General features: G+C 43.7%; 1 protein-coding gene across 6 annotated transcripts in view; it reads right to left on the reverse strand.

Moving 5' to 3' along the window:
- Nucleotides 1-1,547: 1,547 nt before the first annotated feature.
- The window catches only part of phf3 (PHD finger protein 3), a 190,992-nt gene continuing 170,693 nt past the window's right edge, over nucleotides 1,548-21,846 (reverse strand). For all 6 annotated transcript variants that reach the window (XM_072498390.1, XM_072498393.1, XM_072498394.1 and 3 more), the window contains 5 exons: nucleotides 19,330-19,531; nucleotides 19,014-19,161; nucleotides 17,798-17,887; nucleotides 10,536-10,731; nucleotides 1,548-7,669 (listed from right to left, as the gene is read on the reverse strand). In XM_072498390.1, coding sequence (XP_072354491.1) covers nucleotides 2,424-7,669; nucleotides 10,536-10,731; nucleotides 17,798-17,887; nucleotides 19,014-19,161; nucleotides 19,330-19,531 — 5,882 coding nt within the window. In that variant the 3' untranslated portion in view covers nucleotides 1,548-2,423. The remainder of the gene's footprint in view (nucleotides 7,670-10,535; nucleotides 10,732-17,797; nucleotides 17,888-19,013; nucleotides 19,162-19,329; nucleotides 19,532-21,846) is intronic.

Below are 21,846 nucleotides of genomic sequence, written 5' to 3' on the forward strand. Positions count from 1 at the left end.
TGGGTAGATCCGGCAAGGTGCCACGGCTGTCGGGAAGCCTGCGGGAGGCTTCACCCAGGATCTACCGGCCCATTGGGGCTCGATGTGGCCAGCAGATCGCGTCCTTTGTATCATCCTCACCACTTGCCATTCCACCTACTTTTGTGTTATCTGCAAAGTTGGCAATGGTATATTCACTTCCTTGGCCCATTGCAGCTTTTAAAGAATAATAAAGTTACACGGTTTGATACAAAATAGGCTGTAACTACTGGTCCATAGTATGTTGGCAAGTTAATAGCAAGATTAATGTATACATGTAATGCAATTATTGTGTACAAACTCCAACTACTTTGTCATCATGGCAGCACAGTGGTTAGCACAGTTGCTTCACAGCTCCAGGGTCCCAGGTTCAATTCCCGGCTTGGGTCGCTTTCTGTGCGGAGTCTGCACATTCTCCCCGTGTCTGCGTGGGTTTCCTCTGGGGGCCCAGTTTCCTCCCATAGTCCAAAGATGTGCAGGTTTGGTGGATTGGCCATGATAAATTGCCCTACGTGACCAAAAAGGTTAGGTGGGGTTACGGGGATAGGATCGAGGTATGGGCTTAAGTAGGGTGCTCTTTCCAAGGGCCGGTGCAGACTTGATGGGCCGAATGGCCTCCTTCAGCACTGTAAATTCTATGACGTATGATCTTGTAGCCAGACATACTCTGTGAGTTGTCTATTGGTCAAAACTTGACATGGTCAATTATCATGAATGTCAAGAAATTGTTGCATTTACACTGCAAAGCCAAAATAATCCCTGGTAAGTTAGAGTTGCTATCCAATAGTGTGAGAGGCCTGACAAAGTGATAATATATGCTTCCAGTGCCCTTTGACTCTGAAACCAGTTAGTAATTAAATGTTTTGAAGATGAAGACAATCTTTTTGTTTTAAGCAAAAGGAATTGTCATTGCCTGAAAATAGCCTTTAAAGACTTTTCCAAATAGGGCAATGGCAATTGTGAATCGTTAACCAGATTAATGGGAAATGTATTTTTATGTAGTAAGTTTTGTACTGGATCTTACATTACAAAGAGAAGCTCAAAGGGTTAAAATTAATGACAGATTGTGAGAGGTCAAAGGGTTAAAGTGAATGCCAGCTGCACTTTGACACTCAACCTAATCTTTACTTTATTTTTTCATCTTATCTTTACCATTAACAGCATAACTGATTTTGAGAAATGAAGTACTTTCCCATCTTTGCACTAATAATAATAATACTCTTTATTATCACAAATAGGCTTACATTAACACTGCAATGAAGTTACTGTGAGAAGCACTTTAATCGCCACATTCCGGCGCCTGTTTGGGTACACAGAGGGAGAATTTAAAATATCCAATTAAGTATCCGCCATAGCATTAATTATGATATTGGATAAAGTTGCCTCATACCTCCCAACAATGTACTTACCCAAATATCTGACAGGAGTTCTCCACCACCCTCAGGTTCATTATATCATATGGCTTATTCTCAAAAATTCCCAAATCACATTTAGGGGTATGCTATATTAAAACCAGAACACAACTATAATGAGAAGAAAATCCATTTTTATAATCATTTACAATGAAAACATCATTTAAAATATTTACATAGATTCATCAGTAAAAAGATTGATGAATAATAACAGAAAAGGGTAGTATACAAGCAAGTCTACAATGTTGAAGCAACAAAGATAATAGCCAAGTAACAAGGTGACAATTTTACAAAATATAGTTGGATGTATAGTTTTATTCTCAATGCACTCTTTATCTAAAACTTTAATACAACACTTACATTGTAGTGATTGCCTGTTTAAGCATCAAAACAGTGCAATAGTTAACAGCCAACTCTTGCAACTGGAATTAATAGGTTGAAATAGTACAACATAAAACTTCAGAAATGTACAACCACAACTGGTTTGAATAAGAACATGATATTTTTGTATAATTATTCAGAAGTGTGCGCCACTGCAAATTGCCTACAAAGCGTGCATTATTTCAGGAAAGAATCCATACAACAGAAACAGCAAGAGCTGTGGTTTTTCAACTTTTTTAATTTTGACATGTATAGTAGCTCATGCTAGAACCATCTGTTTGGCTAATAATCAGAAGTAATAAAACTACCTTAAAAAGTTATTCTACCAGCTTCTTGTATTGTTAATTAGTAGTTAAGAGCAGCAAGACATGGTTGTAAATACTGTATGTTGTACAAGAAAACACACAAGTGAAATCATGTCATCATAACATTGCAACATGAACTGGCATTCTAGTTGACAAGTACAGATATACCACTTATTTCTGCTTCAAATTATCAGGACAAAGTTCAGAGATTAACATTTTTGGTTCTGTACTGACAAATTAGTCAGTAGTAAACTCTGGAGAATTGTTTCTCCTCTTGCTTTTGCTTCTGCCACTGTGGTCCCATTTATCATGGTCTTTTATCCCTGGGGTATTCATCCCAATCTGCAACTTTTTCACTTTCCTGGACATTCCCTCTATGTTTGCCCTTACTTCTTCCTTTAACTCTATCTTTGTCACTATCGTGATCTTCATTTTCAGATTTACTATCATCTCTTTCTTCATTTTGCTCTCTTCTCGAGTCTACAACATCATGGCTATTCTCTCTTTCTTTACTTCGCTCTCTTCTACAGTCCTCACCATCATGGCTCCTCTCTCTTTCTTTACTTCGCTCTCTTCTCGAGTCCTCTCCATCATGGCTACTCTCTTTTTCTTTACTTTGTTCTCTTCTCAAGTCTGCACCATCATGGATCTTCTCTCTTTCTTCACTTTGTTGTCTTCTCGAGTCCTCACCATCATGGCTCCTCTTTCTTTCTTTACTTTGCTCTCTTAGGTCTACACCATGATGGCTCATCTCTCTTTCTTCACTTTGTTCTCTTCTCGAGTCCTCACCATCATGGCTACTCTCTCTTTCTTTACTTTGTTCACTTCTCGTGTCTGCACCATCAAGGCTCCTCTCTTTTTCTTTACTTGGTTCTCTTCGCAAGGCTGCCCAATCGTGGCTCCTCTCTCTTTCTTTACTTCGCTCTCTTCGCACATCCTCACCATCATAGCTCATCTCTCTTTCTTTATTTTGCTCTCTTCTCAGGCCTACACCATCATGGCTACTCTCTCTTTCTTTACTTTGTTCTCTTCGCAAGGCCGCCCCATCGTGGTTACTCTCTCTTTCTTTACTTCGTTCTCTTCGCACGTCTGCACCATCATAGCTCCTCTCTCTTTCTTTAATTTGTTCTCTTCTCAAGTCCTCGCCATCATGGCTCCTCTCTCTTTCTTTACTTCGGTCTCTTTTCAAGTCCTCACCATCATGACTCGTCTCCCTTTCTTCACTTTGTTCTCTTCTCGACTCCTCACCATCATGGCTACTCTCTCTTTCTTTACTTTGTTCTCTCCTCGCATCTGCACTATTAGGGCTCCTCTCTTTTTCTTTACTTTGTTCTCTTCGCAAGGCTGCCCCATCGTGGCTACTCTCACTTTCTTTACTTTGCTCTCTTCTCAGGTCCTCGCCATCATTGCTCCTCTCTCTTTCTTTACTTTGCTCTCTTCTCAAGTCCTCGCCATCATGCGTTCTCTCTCTTTCTTTACTTTGCTCCCTTCTCAAGTCCTCATCATCATGGCTTCTCGCTCTTTCTTTACTTTGCCCTCTTCTCAAGTCCTCGCCATCATGGCTACTCTCTCTTTCTTTACTTCGGTCTCTTCTCAAGTCCTCGCCATCATGGCTTCTCTCTCTTTCTTTACTTTGCTCTCTTCTCAAGTCCTCGCCATCATGGCTCCTCTCTCTTTCTTTACTTTGCTCTCTTCTCAAGTCCTCGCCATCATGGCTACTCTCTCTTTCTTTACTTCCGTCCCTTCTCAAGTCCTCGCCATCATGGCTTCTCTCTCTTTCTTTACTTCGCTCTCTTCTCAAGTCCTCGCCATCATGGCTCCTCTCTCTTTCTTTACTTCGGTCTCTTCTCAAGTCTTCATCATCATGGCTTCTCTCTCTTTCTTTACTTCGCTCTCTTCTCAAGTCCTCGCCATCATGGCTCCTCTCTCTTTCTTTACTTTGCTCTCTTCTCAAGTCCTCGCCATCATGGCTCCTCTCTCTTTCTTTACTTTGGTCTCTTCTCAAGTCCTCACCATCATGGCTTCTCTCTCTTTCTTTACTTTGTTCTCTTCTCAAGTCGTCGCCATCATGGCTCCTCTCTCTTTCTTTACTTTGCTCTCTTCTCAAGTCCTCGCCATCATGGCTCCGCTCTCTTTCTTTACTTTGGTCTCTTCTCAAGTCCTCACCATCATGGCTTCTCTCTCTTTCTTTACTTTGTTCTCTTCTCAAGTCCTCGCCATCAAGGCTACTCTCTCTTACTTTACTTCGGTCTCTTCTCAAGTCTTCACCATCATGGCTCCTCTCTCTTTCTTTACTTCGCCCACTTTGCAAGTCCGCACCATCATGGCTACTCTCTCTTTCTTTACTTCGGTCTCTTCTCAAGTCCTCACCATCATGGCTTCTCTCGCTTTCTTTACTTTGTTCTCTTCTCAAGTCCTCGCCATCATGGCTACTCTCTCTTTCTTTACTTCGGTCTCTTCTCAAGTCCTCACCATCATGGCTCCTCTCTCTTTCTTTACTTCGCCCACTTTGCAAGTCCGCACCATCATGGCTACTCTCTCGTTCTTTACTTAGATCTCTTCTCGGGTCCTCACCATCATGGCTCCTCTCCTTTTCTTTACTTCGCTCTCTTCGGCCCATATCATCATGGCTCCTCTCTCTTTCTTTACTTTGCTCTCTTCGCAAGACCGCTCCAGCATGGCTCCTCTCTCCTTCTTTGCTTAGTTCTCTTCTCGTGTCTGCATCACCATGGCTCCTCTCTTTTTCTTTACTTCGCTCCCTTCTCAAGTCTACACCATCATGGCTCCTCTCTCTTTCTTTACTTTTACTCGAGTCCGCACCATCATGGCTCTTCTCTCTTTCTTTCCTTCGCTCTCTTCGTGACTCTGCAACATCATGGCTCCTCTCTCTTTCTTTCTTTCGCTCTCTTCTCGAGTCTGCACCATCATGGCTCCTCTCTCGTTCTTTCCTTCGCTCTCTTTTGGTGTCCACTCCATCATGGCTCCTCTCTCTTTCTTTCCTTCGCGCTCTCCTCGAGTCTGCACCATCATGGCTCCTCTCTCTTTCTTTCCTTCGCGCTCTCCTCGAGTCTGCACCATCATGGCTCCTCTCTCTTTCTTTCCTTCGCTCTCTTCTCAAGTCTGCACCATCATGGCTGTTCTCTCTTTCTTTACTTTTTCTCGAGTCCACACCATCATGGCTCTTCTCTCTATCTTTCCTTCGCTCTCTTCTCGAGTCTGCATCATCATGGCTTCTCTCTCTTTCTTTACTTCGCTCTCTTCGCGAGTCTGCTTCATCATGGCTCCTCTCTCTTTCTTTACTTCGCTCTCTTCTCGAGTCTGCACCATCATGGCTCCTTTCCCTATATCGGTCTCGATCTTTATTTCTATGCGTATCCTCACGGCGACTTCTCTTTTCTCTGTCTTTCCCTTTTTCACGGTCTCTGTCTTTATATTTGTCCCTGTCCCGTTCTGAATCTCGGTCCCAGTATTTGTCCCTCTCTCTTTCTTTATGTCTTTCTTTTCTTTGATGATAAGAATCACTATAAAACCTATGTCTCTGATGGCTATCTTGTTCCTTGCTAAATTGGCTAAATCTATCCCAAAGACCACAATGATGCCTTCCTTGTCTGTGGTCATCTTTGAGAAGTTGGAAATTTGATGTTCCTGCATTTGGTCCATACCTGATATCAACTGGGCGGTCAGAGGTGAAAAGTGGCATTGCTTGACCATGTGCAAGATGCATAAGACCCAAGTGATGCTGCGGTGGGCAGGGAATTGGAGGTAGCCAAGGCATCATGTGGTTTGGGCCTAAGGCATGGGTTACACCAAGATCAGGGGAATGAAACCTCAAATGAGGATCACTTTGAAGGCCAAATGGTGGTGGAGGAAGTGGTGGGGGCCGGACTGACATGAATGAAGGCATCAGATTACCTGGTGGTTGGAAATTTGCATTAGGCAGCCCTCGTTGAAATGGAAAACCAGAAGAGTGACCTTGAACTTGGGTAAAGTTGTGTAGCTGGGGTAATGGTGTAGGGAAGATGTTGCCACTTGGTATTGGGCTCCCTGAAGGACCACCACTTGGCAATGATGTGGACAGTGCTGACACTTGAGTTTGATTCTTTGTAGGCACGACATTTGAAGAGAATTCAAAATGTGATCCAGAGCATGGGCTATGGAAGGAAGGTACTGGGACAGTCTCTCTTCGGATTGACTGTACAGTCTCAATAGTGTGTGTTTCTATCATTTCTGTATCAGAAAGAATTTCTCCTTCATATGAAGAATCTGCAGCTTCTGTTTCTGGTACTGTATCTGAGATATTGTGAAAGGCTGATTGAGAAACCTCTGTAATACACGGCGTTGATCCATGCACCTGTTCACTGGATTGCTGACTTTCAGTATTAACTGGGTCTCTAGGAATTTGCTTGGCAGTGACTTCTCTTTGTTCAGTTTCTAATGGTTTCTCTACAACTTCTTCTGCATCCTTCATGTTTTCATCGTCACTTTTATCTTTTCTGTTCTCCACGCATAGTTCCTCTGCACTATCCTCCATAGGCCTGCTCACTGCAGTAATACCTTGCTGTTTTCGAACGGCCGCTTGTCTTGGGTCTCGGTTTACATTGACAACCTGTGAGACTCTTGCAAGAGCTTCTTGTGTAGAATCTATTTCTTCTGGATTTGTAGTAGGTTCAAGTAACGCTACCTCAATCTTGGGGGTCACAGGCTGAGATGGCGAACAAACTAATGCTTCTTTTTGCTCTTTTGAGCTTTCCATTTTCACTTTCTTTACCTTATAGTGATGTCGAAGTTTCTCATGTTCTTCTTTGTGATTTGGTTGTGACTTTATAGCTGCAAGACTTGAAAGAAATGCTTCAGTGGAAACATCTGGCGGTTTGTCTTTTAGCGTGAGAGTTGTAAGGAACGCACTGGCCTTTGAAGTTTCTGCAACTTTGACTTCCTCCAAGACATTATCAGCCTTCTCATTTTCCTTGGGAGGATCATGTAAAATATCTTGAGCATTCTCTTGATCTTCACTTGTTTCTTCAGTATGTGGCATTTTTGAATCTTTACTAACTGGAGACTCTCCTAACTCGGGTCCAGTGCTGGGGACTGACTTCTGTTCAGTTTCTTTCTCCGCATCCCCCAACAGACTTTGGAGAATATCATCCAGTGGTCTGTCGGATAATTCAAGAGATGTGGATTGGTTTTCCCAACCGACCAAAACCCCAGGAAGAAATCTTAATGGTTTTGTAGATAGGATAGGAATAGGTTCAGCTGGCGATGAAGGAGGTGTTTTCAAAATCTGAGGTTCAACTGGAGATACCTGTTTGGGTTTGCTTCTAAATTTAGGCAACACAGAAGTGAAGGAATTAAAGAATTGGTTTTCTTCATCGTCGTCATCATTTTCAACTTCATCTTCCACAAACTCTGGTTTGCTTTTCTTCTCTTGAGGCAAAGTACTCGGCAGCTTCTCCATTTCAGACACTTCTTCAGAAGGTGAAGCACTAAGTAATCTCTTTATCCTTTGTCGAATTATTAATCCAAGGAGAAGATTCTTGCGAACGACTTCAAGTCCTGTAAATAAATAACAATGTCATTATATTGAAATGCTGCGTCATTTACATGCATATACAAAATTGATTCAATAAGAACAATTGTTTAATCCTGAATGACTAATGGTACTGGGACAATAGTGTAGTGGTTATGAGCCTGGGGTAATAATCTAGAGTCTTCTCGTGTGAATTTATTAGTTCACAAAAAATTATTTTAATGAAGGTTACACCTCAGGCAGTAGTGCCATAAGATCCTTTTTGTCCAGCTGAGCAAGTCGATGGGGCATCAGTTTAGCATAGAACATACAGTGCAGAAGGAGGCCATTTGGCCCATCGAGTCTGCACCGACCCACTTAAGCACTCACTTCCACCCTATCCTCGTAACCCAATAAGCCCTCCTAGCCTTTTTGGACACAAAGGGCAATTTAGCATGGCCAATCCACCTAACCTGCACGTCTTTGGACTGTGGGAGGAAACCCACGCAGAGACGGGGAGAACGTGCAGACGCCGCACAGACAGTGACCCACCAGGGAATCTAACCTGGGACCCTGGCGCTGTGAAGCCACAGTGCTACCCAATGTGCTACCGTGCTGCCCGGTAGCACAGTGGCATATCACCTCAAAGTCTGCACCTCCAACATGCAGCGTTCCCCGAATACTGCATTAGGATCAGAGCCTTGACTTTTGTGCTCAAGTCCCAAGAGTGGGATTTAAATCCACATACTTTTGAATGTGAGAGGTGTGCAACCAACTGCAACACAATCAACTCAACTCCATTTATATGACTAAAAATATTAAACACTTTTTAATTGCAAGATTGCTGGTGGTGGAATGACATAGATTTGAATTTTATTGGTAATAATACCAATTGGATGTACTATTATATGAAATAATTAATTTAATATATTTATAATAAAGAGGATACTGATAATTAATTGATTCATTTCAATAATTAAACAACAACAAAAAACAGAAAATGGTTAATTACCGGAAATCTGTACTAACTTTCTTATCGTCGTCAATTCTGAAGTTATGAATTCGGAAACTACATATCAAGCTTTTACTGCATTAGCATTCTATAATCATTTTAATAAACACCTTATAATAAAAGCAAAATGTTGTGGATGCTGGAAATCTGAAATAAAACCAGAAAGCGCTGAAGAAACGCAGAATTGACGAGAGAGAAAAAGGTAATGTTTCAAGTCTCTTCTCAGAACTGCTGTTGAAATAGTGGATGGGTCAAGTAGAGAAAGATTAAATGGCAAAGATGTCATGGAACAAAAGGCAAAGGGAGTGGTAATGTTTGCAGTAAAGAAACACAACATTGGTCCAGGGACAGTGTTAATGGCAGAATAAAGAGTAGCTATGTGAATGCAGAAACATGAAAACAAGATACAGACTGGCACTTGAAAAAAGAAATCAAAATGGGTGTTCTGCAAAGCAGTAACCCAGTCTTCATTTGGTCTCCCCCAGTGTAGAGGAGACTGCATTGTGAGCAGTGAATATAATGTACTAAATTGAAAGTACAAGTGCTGCTTCATCTGGAAGGCATGTTTGGGGTGAGGAAACAGAAGGTTACACTTCCAGTTATTGCATGGGAAGGTTCCACGGGGAGGGGGCGCGGTGTTGAAGGTGATATAGGAGGGTGTTGCAGAGAGACACCTTCACAATGCTGACAGGGGAAGGGGGAGAAGGGAAGAAGTGCTTGGTGGTGACATCACGCTGGAGGTGGCAGAAATTGCAGAGGATGATCCTTTGAATTTGGAGTTTGATGGGGTCAAATGTGAGGCCAAGAGGAACCCTATATCGTGGTTCTGGGAGGGAGCGGTAGGGTTGAAAGCAGACGTGTTATAAACAGGTCAGACATGGTTGCTAACCACATTGGGATGAATCCTCTTGAAAAAGGAAGACATGTCAGAAGCATTATTGTGGAAGATCAGAAAAACATCAGAACAGATCATCAGAACAGATGCAACAGAGACAGGAAAACTGGGAGAATGGAGTCCTTACAAGGAAAGAGTAGTTGAGGTATCTGTGGGAGTCACTGGGTTTATAATGAATATTAGTTGACAGCCAACCCCCAGAAATGGAGACAGAGGTGGCAAGGAGGGAAGGGGAGTATTGGGAGATGGACCATCTGAAGGTGAAAGGGTGGAAATTGGATGCAAAACTGATTAGTTTTTCCGGTTCTGGGAAAGAGCAAGAAGTGGTCTTGATATATTCATCAATATACAGAAAGAGTTGGGGAGGATGCTTGAGTAGTCCAAAGAGGTGCTGGTTAGGTGGATTGACTAAGCTAAATTGCCCCTAGTGTCCAAAAAAGGTTAAGGTTAGGTGGGGTTACGGGGATAGGGTGGAGGTGTGGGCTTAGGTAGGGTGCTCTTTCCAAGGGCTGAATGGCCTTCTTCTGCACTGTAAATTCTATGACTGGAATAAGAAATGTTCCACATGCCCCATGGGTAGCATCGTCACACAGTAGTTAGCACTGCTGCCTCACAGCGCCAGGGACCCAGGTTCGATTCCAATCTCAGGTGACTGTGGGGAGTTTGCACTTTCTACCCATGTATGCAGGTGTTTCCTCCGGGTGTTCCAGTTTCGTCCCGCTGTCCAAAGGTGTACGGGTTAGGTGAATTGCCCATGCTAATATTACCCAAACATGGGGATACAGGGATAGGAGTGGAGATTGGGCCTAGGGTGTGCTCTATCGGAGCAAGGGTTGGTACAGGCTCGATGGACCAAATGGCTTTTTTCTGCACTGTAGGGATTTTGAGTCTGTGAAAAAAGCATGTATAACTCGGGCCCATGCAGGTACCCAAGCAACTCCTTTTATTTGGAAGAAATGAGATAAGTTAAAGGAGAAAAAATACATTAACTGCTATTGAAACTCACCAGGTCCATCAAACGGTAACAGACGGTAAGGAATTTTTTCCAAGGCACCCAGTGGGATAAGGTACATGTCCTTAACTTGCTTCACATTGTTAGCGACTACCCCATATCGTTGCCTGCTGTTGAAGTATGCATACAACGAGGTGTACGTTATCTGATCTTCCTCAGTTACTGGACAGAAACGAATCACACATATCTCCTGTTAAAAATATGAAGAAAATGAACAATAATTAACATTTTAAAAGACTGCAACTGGCCTACATGGGATGACACACCACAGCTTAGGCTTTCATTCTAGGGAGATGGCTGTATGATGAAACAATCATTAAATCAATGAATTATAAAACTTATTGATAGCATTTATTGAATGGCAGCCAAGTAAAGCATCGTACAATGAGTACAAAACTATCAATTTAATTATCGTAGAAATAATACAAGGACATTTCTTTGTGCACATTTACCCAGTTTCAATTACAGGCAGAGCTGCCTTGGTTGATGGCCTCTCAGTAGAACTAGATAAAGTTAAAGATGTAGCAGGTTTGAAACTGCATAGATCTTGCTCACTCCCAACCTTTTCTGCTTTTATTTCAGATTTTCAGCATCCACAATATTTTGCTTTTGTTTCAATAATGGGAACTCTCCTGACTCTAGGGGCCATAACTTCCTCAGAGTGGCAATCAGCGTTGGTTTGCCATACTGTACCCATTTACCTACACTAAATTTCTTAAGTTCCTGGCTCATTCAACCTTACAGACTCAGGCCCGGTGAGATTCAAGAAGTGCAATGCATCCCAAGGTTCAGCTGTCCGAAGGTTTGGAGTCCGAAAGAAGCAGAACGAAAGAGGGCATGTACGAGCTGCTGTAAAGCAGATTAATTTAAAATAACAGGTTAGGGAGAAGGTGAGTATCGATGGTAAGTGGATGGGATTGGGGAGGGGGGTGTTGGACATTGGAGGAGGATGGGGAGACCTGACATGGGGGGAGGGTCAAAGGTCAGGTCAAGGGTGCGTGGGGTCAGGATGGGGAGGTAGGGGTCAGGTGGGGACAGTGGAAGTTGGGTTCAGTCAGGCTGCAGGTTTGGGGGTCGGGTCGAGTCAGGGTGGTGTGGATTTTAATGGGTTTTGGGGGGTCAGGGCAGGGGGTGTGTCCAGCCGGGTCAGCTTGGAGGGTTCCAGCCAGGTTGGGGTGGAGTGGTCCAGCTGGTTTGCGTGGGGCGAGTGTCAGGTTGAGGGGAAGGGATGGGAAATCCCGTGAGGCTGGGGGGGTGCTTGGTGTTGGAGAGGGTGTCGTCTGGGCCTCGGGAATGTGGGGGGGGGGGGGGGGGGGGGGTATCCTGAGCAAGGTTCTGTCTGCATATTTAAAATAGCACACCTAGGTTAGAAGTGTTTTTGTTTCTAATAACTGTTTCAGAGTAGCCATTAGTGTAACATTGGCAGAACCATCCAAAATTAGCGATTTAAAGGTTCCCAGCCCAACGCAATTGGCCAGGGGAAATGATCACTTCTGTACAATTGCCGCATAAACCTCCCTTACCTGGGTACTTCCGAGATGGACTGCCCAGCGCATTTCTGGGGGACTCCCCAAATCTGACGCTGGGAAATCAGGACGTTATGGGCCACGGTGCGTCAGAACGTGTGCATCACACAATTTCAAGTCTATAACACAAGTTACAGACGTAATTCAGCTGAGGGGTCAGGTCTCTCAGTGCATCAAATGAGTGAAGAGTATGTAATAAATAAATATCTGCATAACTTAATGAAATAAACTTCAATGCTTGCAGCTGTTGAATTATTTAAAACTTGTTTCTTTAGTTCAGGAGCATGTGCAAATCTAGAAACCTGCATATTTTATTGTACAAAGAACACTTTTTCATCAGATCAAAAACAATTAGAAACAGAGGAATGTGTAAACCATTCAACCCCTCAAACCTTTTCTGATTATGATCATGACTGATCTGTATTCCAACTTCATTTATCTTGATCCACAAGCCTTGATACCTTTACCCAACAAAAATCTGTTCATTTCTTTATTAAAAATTCCACCATACCATCATACACAGGCTGTTGAGGAAGGGAGTTCCAAATTTCCATTACCCTTTCTGGCGACCAATACTTTTCAGTTTAATTAATTTGAAAATGTTTCCTTATTCTAGATTTCCCTCTCGAGAGGAACTAGCTTCTGTGTGTCTTATCCATTTGGATTGGATTTGTTTATTGTCACGTGTACAGAGGTACAGTGAAAAGTATATTTCTATGTGCAGCTCAAACAGATCATTTAGTACATGAAAAGAAAATATGTAACAGGGCAACACAAGGTACACAGTGTAAATTCATAAGACACCGGCATTGGGTGAAGCATACAGGAGTGTAGTATTAATCCGATCAGTCCATAATAAGGTCGTTTAGGAGTCTGGTAACAGCAGGGAAGAAGTTGTTTTTGAATCTGTTCGTGCGTGTTCTCAGACTTTTGCACCTCGAAGGGCAGCATGGTGGCGCAGTGGTTAGCACTGCCACCTCACGGCGCCGAGGTCCCAGGTTCAATCCTGGCTCTGGGTCACTGACCGTTTGGAGTTTGCACATTCTCCACGTGTTTGTGTAGGTTTCACCCCCACACCCCAAAGATGTGCAGGGTAGATGGATTGGCCACGCAAATTTGCCCCTTATTGAAAAAAATGAATTGGGTACTCTAAATTTATTTTTAAAAAGACTTTCGTATCTCTTGCCTGATGGAAGAAATTGGAAAAGTGAGTAAGCCAGGTGGAAGGGGTCTTTGATTATGCTGTCCGCTTTCCCCAGGCAGCGGGAGATGTAGATAGAGTCAATGGATGGGAGGCAGGCTCGTGTGATGGACTGGGCGGTGTTCATGACTCTCTGAAGATTCTTGCAGTCTTGGGCTGAGCAGTTGCCATACCAGGCTGTGATGCAGCCAGATATGATGCTTTCTGTGGAGCACCTGTCAAAGTTGGTAAGAGTCTATGTGGACATGCCGAATTTCCTTAGTTTCCTCAGGAAGTATAGGCGCTATTGTGATTTCTTGGTTGTGGCGTCAACGTGGGTGGACCAGGACAGATTGTTGGTTAGGGGCACACCTAGGAATTTGAAGCTGTCAACTATCTCCACCTCGGCCCCGTTGATGCAGACAGCGGTGTGTACAGTTGTTTGCTTCCTGAAGTTAGTTTTGCTGGCATTGATGGAGATTGTTGTTGTTACACCACTCACTAGGTTCTCTATCTCCCTCCTGTTCGTTGTGCAACTCATCGTTGTTCGAGATCCAACCCACTACAGTCGTGTCGTCAGCAAACCTGTAGGTGGAGTTGGAGCCAAATTTTGCCACGCAGTCATGTGTGTATAGGGAGTATAGTAGGGGGCTAAGTATGCAGCCTTCGTGGTGGGCGGGGTTGGAAAATCCCACCCCAAGTTTTTTTCATATAATAAAGCTTGCTTTATTAGAGAGATGGAAAACCTTGTGGCGTGGTACTACTGGTTAAAATGAGATATTCGGATTTATTTTTAAAAGTATCCGGATCATCATACCATGTATTTAACTTGATCTTATGTTATTTCATTTGGCATTTAGTTTTGGTTGTTTTAGTCCATACTTCTGATGCATTTTATTTCACCTTGAGTTCTCCTCATACTGTTGGGAGGATTTCAGAGGATGTCTACAGCGAGTTCTCCACTTCTGATGTTCCGCTGTAGTCATTAGGATATGCATGGAGCAAGTTTGAACGTCTGTTTCCAATTTCCTCACTCTAAAGAGGCATCTTGCTCCCATTTATTTCCATTGAGAGATTCTATCCAAATATCACAGCTTATATCTATTTATGGAACACCAATGCATTATGTTACTCGGTCACCACCATTTCACACTTTTTTAAGTTCAATTCCAGAAGCCATTTGATCCGATTAGTCACTTCTTACATCATGTCACGTTCATTCAGGTCACTAGCGCCTAAAAAGGTTATGTAGTTACAGGTTTAACTCCCCTCCTTGGGAATTCGAGGCAGCAATAAACAATACTCATTTTAAAGCTGTAATTCAAGTTGCTGCATTCTGCTGTATTCTCAAACTGCTCTCGTTTCACTTCCACGATTAAGGACATTAGTCGCACTGCTGTCTTGTAATTTAATGTTCTCAGCAATCAGTTTGCAAAGTGAAAGTGGAAAGGAGACTCCCATTGCAATAAACAGATTAGATTTTTACATCTTAATATCAGGGGTTAGAGTGCCAAAGTCTGCAAAGTAGTGATGGACTACAAAAAGGTCTAAAAAGTTTTTTGACAAGTAATCATGCAATTAAAGCACTTATTATGATATGCAGTGAAGTGAATATGTGGCTGGGCCATTACAAATGCGTGGAATTATTGGACATCAAGCAGGTAAAAACTTATGTATATTCTTTTATTAACGTCAAGACTGTGTATCAACGTATTTGTATAAGTTCATGTTTAGCACAGGGCTAAATCGCTGGCTTTGAAAGCAGGCCAAGGCAGGCCAGCAGCACGGTTCAATTCCCGTAACAGCCTCCCCGAACAGGCGCCGGAATGAGGCTACTAGGGGCTTTTCACAGTAACTTCATTTGAAGCCTACTTGTGACAATAAGCGATTTTCATTTCAAAGTGACCTCAGCATTAAATGCTTTTGAGTGCATGTAACAGAGGATGAAATCCATGCTAACAACAAAACAATGACCTTGCTGGATTATGTACAGGTGAAGCAAAGCAGAGGAGTATGGCATTTCTTCACAATGTGACCCCATTTTGATTCACCACTACCTTCTTGAAGGCAATTAGAGTCGGCAAACACAGGCTGGTCTTGACAGCAGCACCCACATCTCACCAACGAGTACATATATAAAATGAATTCTTGAACATGAAGGTGATCCCAGATGTCAGCAAAACAGCAAGAAAGCAGCACAGATTACTTAAGTTTACATATTAAAGATCAACATTTATTAGTACAATAGGCAGGCAGGTTCTCTCCCGCACCCCCCCCCCCCCCCCCCCCAAAAACACACCACGGTGTGCTTTCCGGCAGTGGAGGAATCCTGCCATTGGCTGGTGGCAGGATCTTCCAGTTCTGTCGATGTCTATGACGTATGACATTTCGCGTTGCTCGCACCCTCTGCCACCAGGACTCCTGCCAAGTGCCTGGGGGAGGGAGAATTCCATCTATCATGAATGTAGGAAAATCAGTTTTTTCAATTACTCTTAAAAATGTGCTCAAGTAGGCTTCAGCCAAGCTTTCCAAATTCCCTGGTGACAGGAGACTCAGTGAAGGCCCTCATCCCATCTCCATCACCAAACACACATGCCATTCTTCCAAACCGCCATCCCGCACAGACACACTCATTAAGCAGCCCCTTTTCCAACCCCTCCTCGAATTACTCAGCAGCTCCTTTTCCCAAGCCCCTTCCTCCCTCACCCATGCCCTCCCTCAGTATTCACCCACATTCATTCAGCCATTCCTTCCCTATCTCATCACCCTGATCCATTCACTCATCCCCTCCTCCTTCTCCACCGCGCCGGCACCCGGCTCCACACCTCTGCCATTTCCCCTGCTTTCAGTGAGATGTGGTTCCTCCTCACTTGGACTCTCACTGCTGGGGAAGAGGGAGCCACCTCCCCGGGGCTAGGAGCTCAGGCCCCAGCGGCTCAGATCCCGGTGGGCCGGGGAGCACAGTTTCTTTCATCACTGGCCGTTTAGCTAGCACTTGGGTTCCGAGAAAGCTTAGCCATAAGCTGCTGCCAAGGGTGTGGCCAAAACCACAACCACGTGAAATCTCCCTCCCTCACCCCAAGGCCACAGCCTGAAACCATGGGCAAGATTCTGTGATCCTGAGGCTAAGTGTTGACGCCGTCGAATTTCTCGACGGCGTCGACACAGCCTCAGGATCAGCAATTCTGTCCCCTCCAGGGGCCCAGCATGTCACTGGAGCGGTTCACGCCGCTCCAGCTGCTGACCCCAGCATCACCTGGGCACCGCTGGATCCACGCATGCGCAGTGGCACCAGCGCCAATGCGCACATGTGGCGTGGCTTCCTTCAACCCACTGGCCCCGACGCAACATGGCGCAGGGCTACAGCGGCTGGCGCAGAAGAAATGAGGCCCCCAGCCAGAGAGGCCGGCTCGCCGATCAGTTGGCCCCGATCGCGGGCCAGGCCACATCGGAGGCCCCCCCCCCCCCCGGGGTCGGAGCCCGTCGCCCGTTCCCCCCCCTTACAGGCTGCCCCCCGACCCTTCCACGCCGAACTCCCGCCAGCTGAGAGCAGGTGTGGACGGCGCTGGTGGGACTCGGCTTTTTCACGACGACCGCCCGGCCCATCCCAGGCCGAGAATCGGCTGGCCGCGTAGAGTGGCCCCCGACCGACGGCGCTAATGGTGCAGATTCTCCGCTCTGCACGGCACGATTCGCGCCGGTCGTGGGGATAAATTAATGTATAAAGAAGGCCATTTTAGGCTGCAAATAAAGATTTTAATCTGCAAGCTTACTGTGAAGAAAAGTGTGCTAAAACCATCATCTGAAACATAGATTCTTTTTCCTTTCACTTATGATTTTTACCCCTGTCTTATGATTTCTACCCCTCTGTGTTTGTCTGTCTTGTGTATGTGTTGAGAGGGTGGGGGAAAGTTAAAGTGCGAGTTAGGTATTAGTTAATTGTTAACCAATTGTACCAGCTGCATACTTCATTATAGTTCTTGTTATAAATGAACATTGATTGTGTTTACATTTACAAACCTGGTGACTGCGATTATTGGGCAGCCAAGATCCAAAGCCTTTGGGTATTTTGATAAGAATTATTGGTTAATTCACTTGTGCTGTGACTCTAGGTCAGGTGGGGCTGGAATTGACCGTGCACTTGTCCAGGATGTTGTAACAAGGGCAGATAAGAAATTAAAGGGTGAATTTCTGTGAACCAAATGTTAGAAATCCACCAAACGGCAGACATTTCTCTTCCTTGTTGTGCTCGTCACACAGTTTTGTTTCCTGAAAGTGAATATTGGCAAGTTCAGGTGGGGAATCCTTTTCACCCCATGCGATTTGTCATCTAATAAAATTAATGGTTGGAAAATCCTTATCATTGCCCAGTTTCCAGACACTAAGCACTAATTCATAAATCTACCCTTCTAATTCATGATATTGCGAGCAAGCTGTAACAGGAGACATCCACCACTCTGTAAATATAAGAATCCATGAACCTGTACATTTTAACATTTTGGGCAATCACGTTTTGGACCACTATATTCAAGTCACTTTTTAAAACATACCTTAGTTCCTGAAGCTTTTATCTTGTCCACATAATCCCAAACCATCTGTGGAGGAATCCTACCTCCTACTTGTATAGTATCTGGCAAATCCTTTGGGAAGAGAAAATGTTATAGTGCATTAATTAAACCATTTCTAAAGCAGAGAACTTTTCAAATTTATTAATTCTCCCGCCCCTGCAATTCCTTTTTCCACCTGCAGCATTTCCCTCTTATAAAAGTCAGAATATTATATCAGTCATTGCAACAAGCAGGTGATGAGTTCTCAGGTTACTGAAAATAGCATTCCTTACCAAGAGAACTGAGTTCGTAACTTGGTTATGATTTACTGCTTACACCTCTTCTTCCACTTATAAATGGGCTGGATTTTAAACTAGCAATGGGGGAAAACATGGGCAGAAATTTTCATGTATTTACTTTATTTCTGTTTCTTTTTCCCATGGACTTTCCAACACCATGCACCTCACATGGCTAAGAAACACGGCTGCCTTTCTCCTGGTCTTTACCAATATGAACACAAGCAATGTAAAGAAAATAACATTTCCTTCTTTATGAAGGAGTGTCTGACATTTGCTTGGCACTTTGCTCAATCAATATGATTGATACTGGGAACTATGGGGTAGGGGAGCAGGATAGGGAAGATAATTGTACGGGTAAGTTAATTTTTAAAGTCCGCTGTGCGCTTCTTTCTTCAGAGCAACTCGAAAGCAGAGTCATACATATTTGAGACATTAATTTTGTTTCTCTCTTCACAGAGGCTGCCAGATCTGCTGACTTTTTCCAGCATTAACTGTCTTTATTTCAGATTTCCAGCATCCGCAGTCTTTTGCTTTTAGTTAAGGTACTATAAACAAACAGGCACCCTGTCAGCTGCACTCCAGTAAGAAGTCAACACCTTCTGAAGAGAGAAAATTGATTAAAAATACAATGACTATATTTCTGCTATGTCAGTATAAATACAAGTTGCTTCTACCATTCATCATCTCAATGGAAAAGTAATATAGCAACTGTTTTCATTTTATGATGGCAAAAACTAGAGGTTTCTTTTTAGACAGGATGATTACGCTGGCTGAAACAATACATTTTGAGCTGTATTTTATTGCAATAAATTTACACATCTACAACAATGAAAATGTACATACAGTACTTTGAAATACTGCAAAAAAAAAACCTTGACTGTACTTGTAAAATTTAAATCAAGACAACATGGGAACAGCACCTCTGTTAGGTGTCCTGCTGAGCCAGAGACTGGATAGGCTTTGGTAACAAACTTTGCCACACTAGGCATGTTGATAAATCCCTTCCAGAGAGAATCCAGTCGGGCTAGAAATGTTGATTCATCTTCTGCAATATCATATGCGTCTGACCTGATTTAAGAATAGAACACAAAATGAACTTGTTGAAATTAGAAATATTTCTACATTATAAAACAAAAATCAAACACAGTTTCTCACTTGATGTTATGGTATGCTTTTGTGAACAACTATGCACATATTGAGAATACTACAGTGCAATCTCAAATAATTATCCTCCACCTTGTCACAGAAGAGGTTTCTGGCTGTGGTGATTCAGGTCTCTCTTCCATTGTTGCATCAAAGGACAAAATGCTGGAAGCAGAGGAAAGAGCAACTGCTAAAAAGGCCATTTCAGCATCAACATCTGATTGGCGTCTCATCACACTTGTTGCTACTTTGGCTTTTGGCAGAGGCAGTTCTTCAGCAGGTGGTGCCATTCGACCTGAAAACAAAAGCATATTACAAGGAATCGCATCGCAATTCACAGAATTTTAAAAACTAATGACTAAATCAAGGAACATGCAAGGTCAGATATACCTAAAGTGCAAGATGGTTTAATAATATTTTAGCGCCTCACACCATTAATGATGTCTTTGTAGTCTTTGGAAACTTTTTTGCCCTGTTAGTTGACAGGGTTGAAATTAGTTGGCAGTCAGAAAACTAATAAAATGTTCAATATAAATGCAACTTTCACTGGTTTCTTCAGTGGTGACCTATATGTATCTTCAGCTCAAATGAACTAACTTATTTCTAGGAAGAGTTTATAATGCTCTCTTCTCACCTGAGAATCAAACTTAAGCTCTTGACAAATTATACAAATCTTAGGTATCTTAAAAGAACAATTTCATGACATACTTTCCACTATAAGACAATTCATCTATTCAAAATATCAATATCTCAGTGAATTTTTCATGTAACCTCCTGAGTTAAAATAAGGAATGACAAATCACTTTCAAAGAGAAAAAGGTTTTAGTAGGCTACAATTGACAGGGTAATAACTTCCAGACAGCCGTGTTTGGATTGTCTATTTTCATTTCCCTTCATGCCTGAATGCATCTCAAGTACCCTACTTTGAACCTAACCTCAATGTTAATAAACATCTAGGAGTTAAGTGCGTTCACTTCCTCTTTTTCTCAGCAGAAAGTACTTAACTGCTTTTGATGTGGTCAGGAGCTGTCAATCATAGCTAGCTGTTTATGGGGGTCTGATGAGGAGTCTGGTGGGAGGCCTTGATGGGGGTCTCATGGGGTGCTCTGGTGGGTGTCTTGGGTGGGGTGGGGATCGGGACACCCAGATGCGTGCATGCTGTGGAGGAGGGGGAGGGAGGTGGGTGACCTGGCAAGGGGGGGGGTTGGCGGCATGATTTGTGTTGTGAGGGTTGAGAGGGGGCCACCCGCCAGATCATGATATCAGGCCAAACGGAATCCCTTGCACTCCCCACCATCCATAAATTTGCATCGCTTCTGGGTGCCCCCCCCTAACGTCAGAACAAACCAGAAGAGATTCAGTTCCGGCAAGAGAACATAGTCTATCAAATGGAGAATCCAGCCCATATGTACAACCTGTCACTCCTGATTTGTCAATCAATGATCTCAAGCAGCATCTGCCAGAGCTGAGGCAGACACCTGGGAAGGAGTGAGAAAGGAGGTGCAGGGAAGACTCCAGAGTCTGCACCGAATATAATCTCCACCAGCACACTCCATTGCCAACCTTCACTTCCCATTTTCCTGTGTTTCACCATCATAAAATGGAAACACACAAGTCAACCATCCCAGTGCTCTATTGTTAACAGTTAGCTATCATTTACAACATACTCAGCCAAGTTAAACAAAAGGTGATATTGACAATGTGGTGGCCTTGCCAATGCGCACTCCTCTGAGGGGCTCCCCTGTGGTTGAGAATGAGGTGGAGGTTGGCTGCTTTATTGTGCTGATCGATACTTGCAACAATCGCCAACATTATGAAGCAAACTACAAAGGTTGCTGAACCAGCAATGCTGCAGCCCGTCATAGGAAATGTGTCGAAGGATTCTTTGTCCATCTGTGGGGTAATGGGGGAAGACAATGATGATGGCGCACGGTGAGAGGTCAACCCTTTATCATCATCTGTTGCCTCCTTAGCCCCTTTCACAGCGGAGGCGACCACCAGAATCTCCTCATACTACGGTAGCAGGGTGGTTAGCACAATTGCTTCAGAGCTCCAGTGTCCCAAGTTCGATTCCCGGCTTGGGTCACTGTCTGTGCGGAGTCTGCACATTCTCCCCGTGTGTGCGTGGGTTTCCTCCGGGTGCTCCGATTTCCTCCCACAGTCCAAAGATGTGCAGGTTAGGTGGATTGGCCATGCTAAATTGCCCTTAGTGTCCAAAATTGCCCTTAGTGTTGGGTGGGGTTACTGGGTTATGGGGATAGGGTGTGGGCTTGGGTAGGGTGCTCTTTCAAAGAGCCGGTGCAGACTCAATGGGCCAAATGGCCTCCTTCTGCACTGTAAATTCTATGATTCTATGATAAATTCTATGATACTCTGCACAATTAACAGCACTGACTAGTTGATGCTGCTGAATCCAGCATGCACCCTGAGTGCTGTTGTAAGTGATGTCACTTATGGCTTTCCACAAGGTTGGTCATTTCCTCACTGGAGGAGCTCATGTGCTCAAACCGCAGACATTGTGGAGCACCAGATGAATGGACTCCTCCATTTTCACCAATGGCTCCACAGTGCCTCAGGCAACTTCAACATGTGGGCACACATCCTATGCTG

This window comes from Scyliorhinus torazame, chromosome 4 (assembly GCF_047496885.1).
Source record: "Scyliorhinus torazame isolate Kashiwa2021f chromosome 4, sScyTor2.1, whole genome shotgun sequence".
NCBI lineage: Eukaryota > Metazoa > Chordata > Chondrichthyes > Carcharhiniformes > Scyliorhinidae > Scyliorhinus > Scyliorhinus torazame.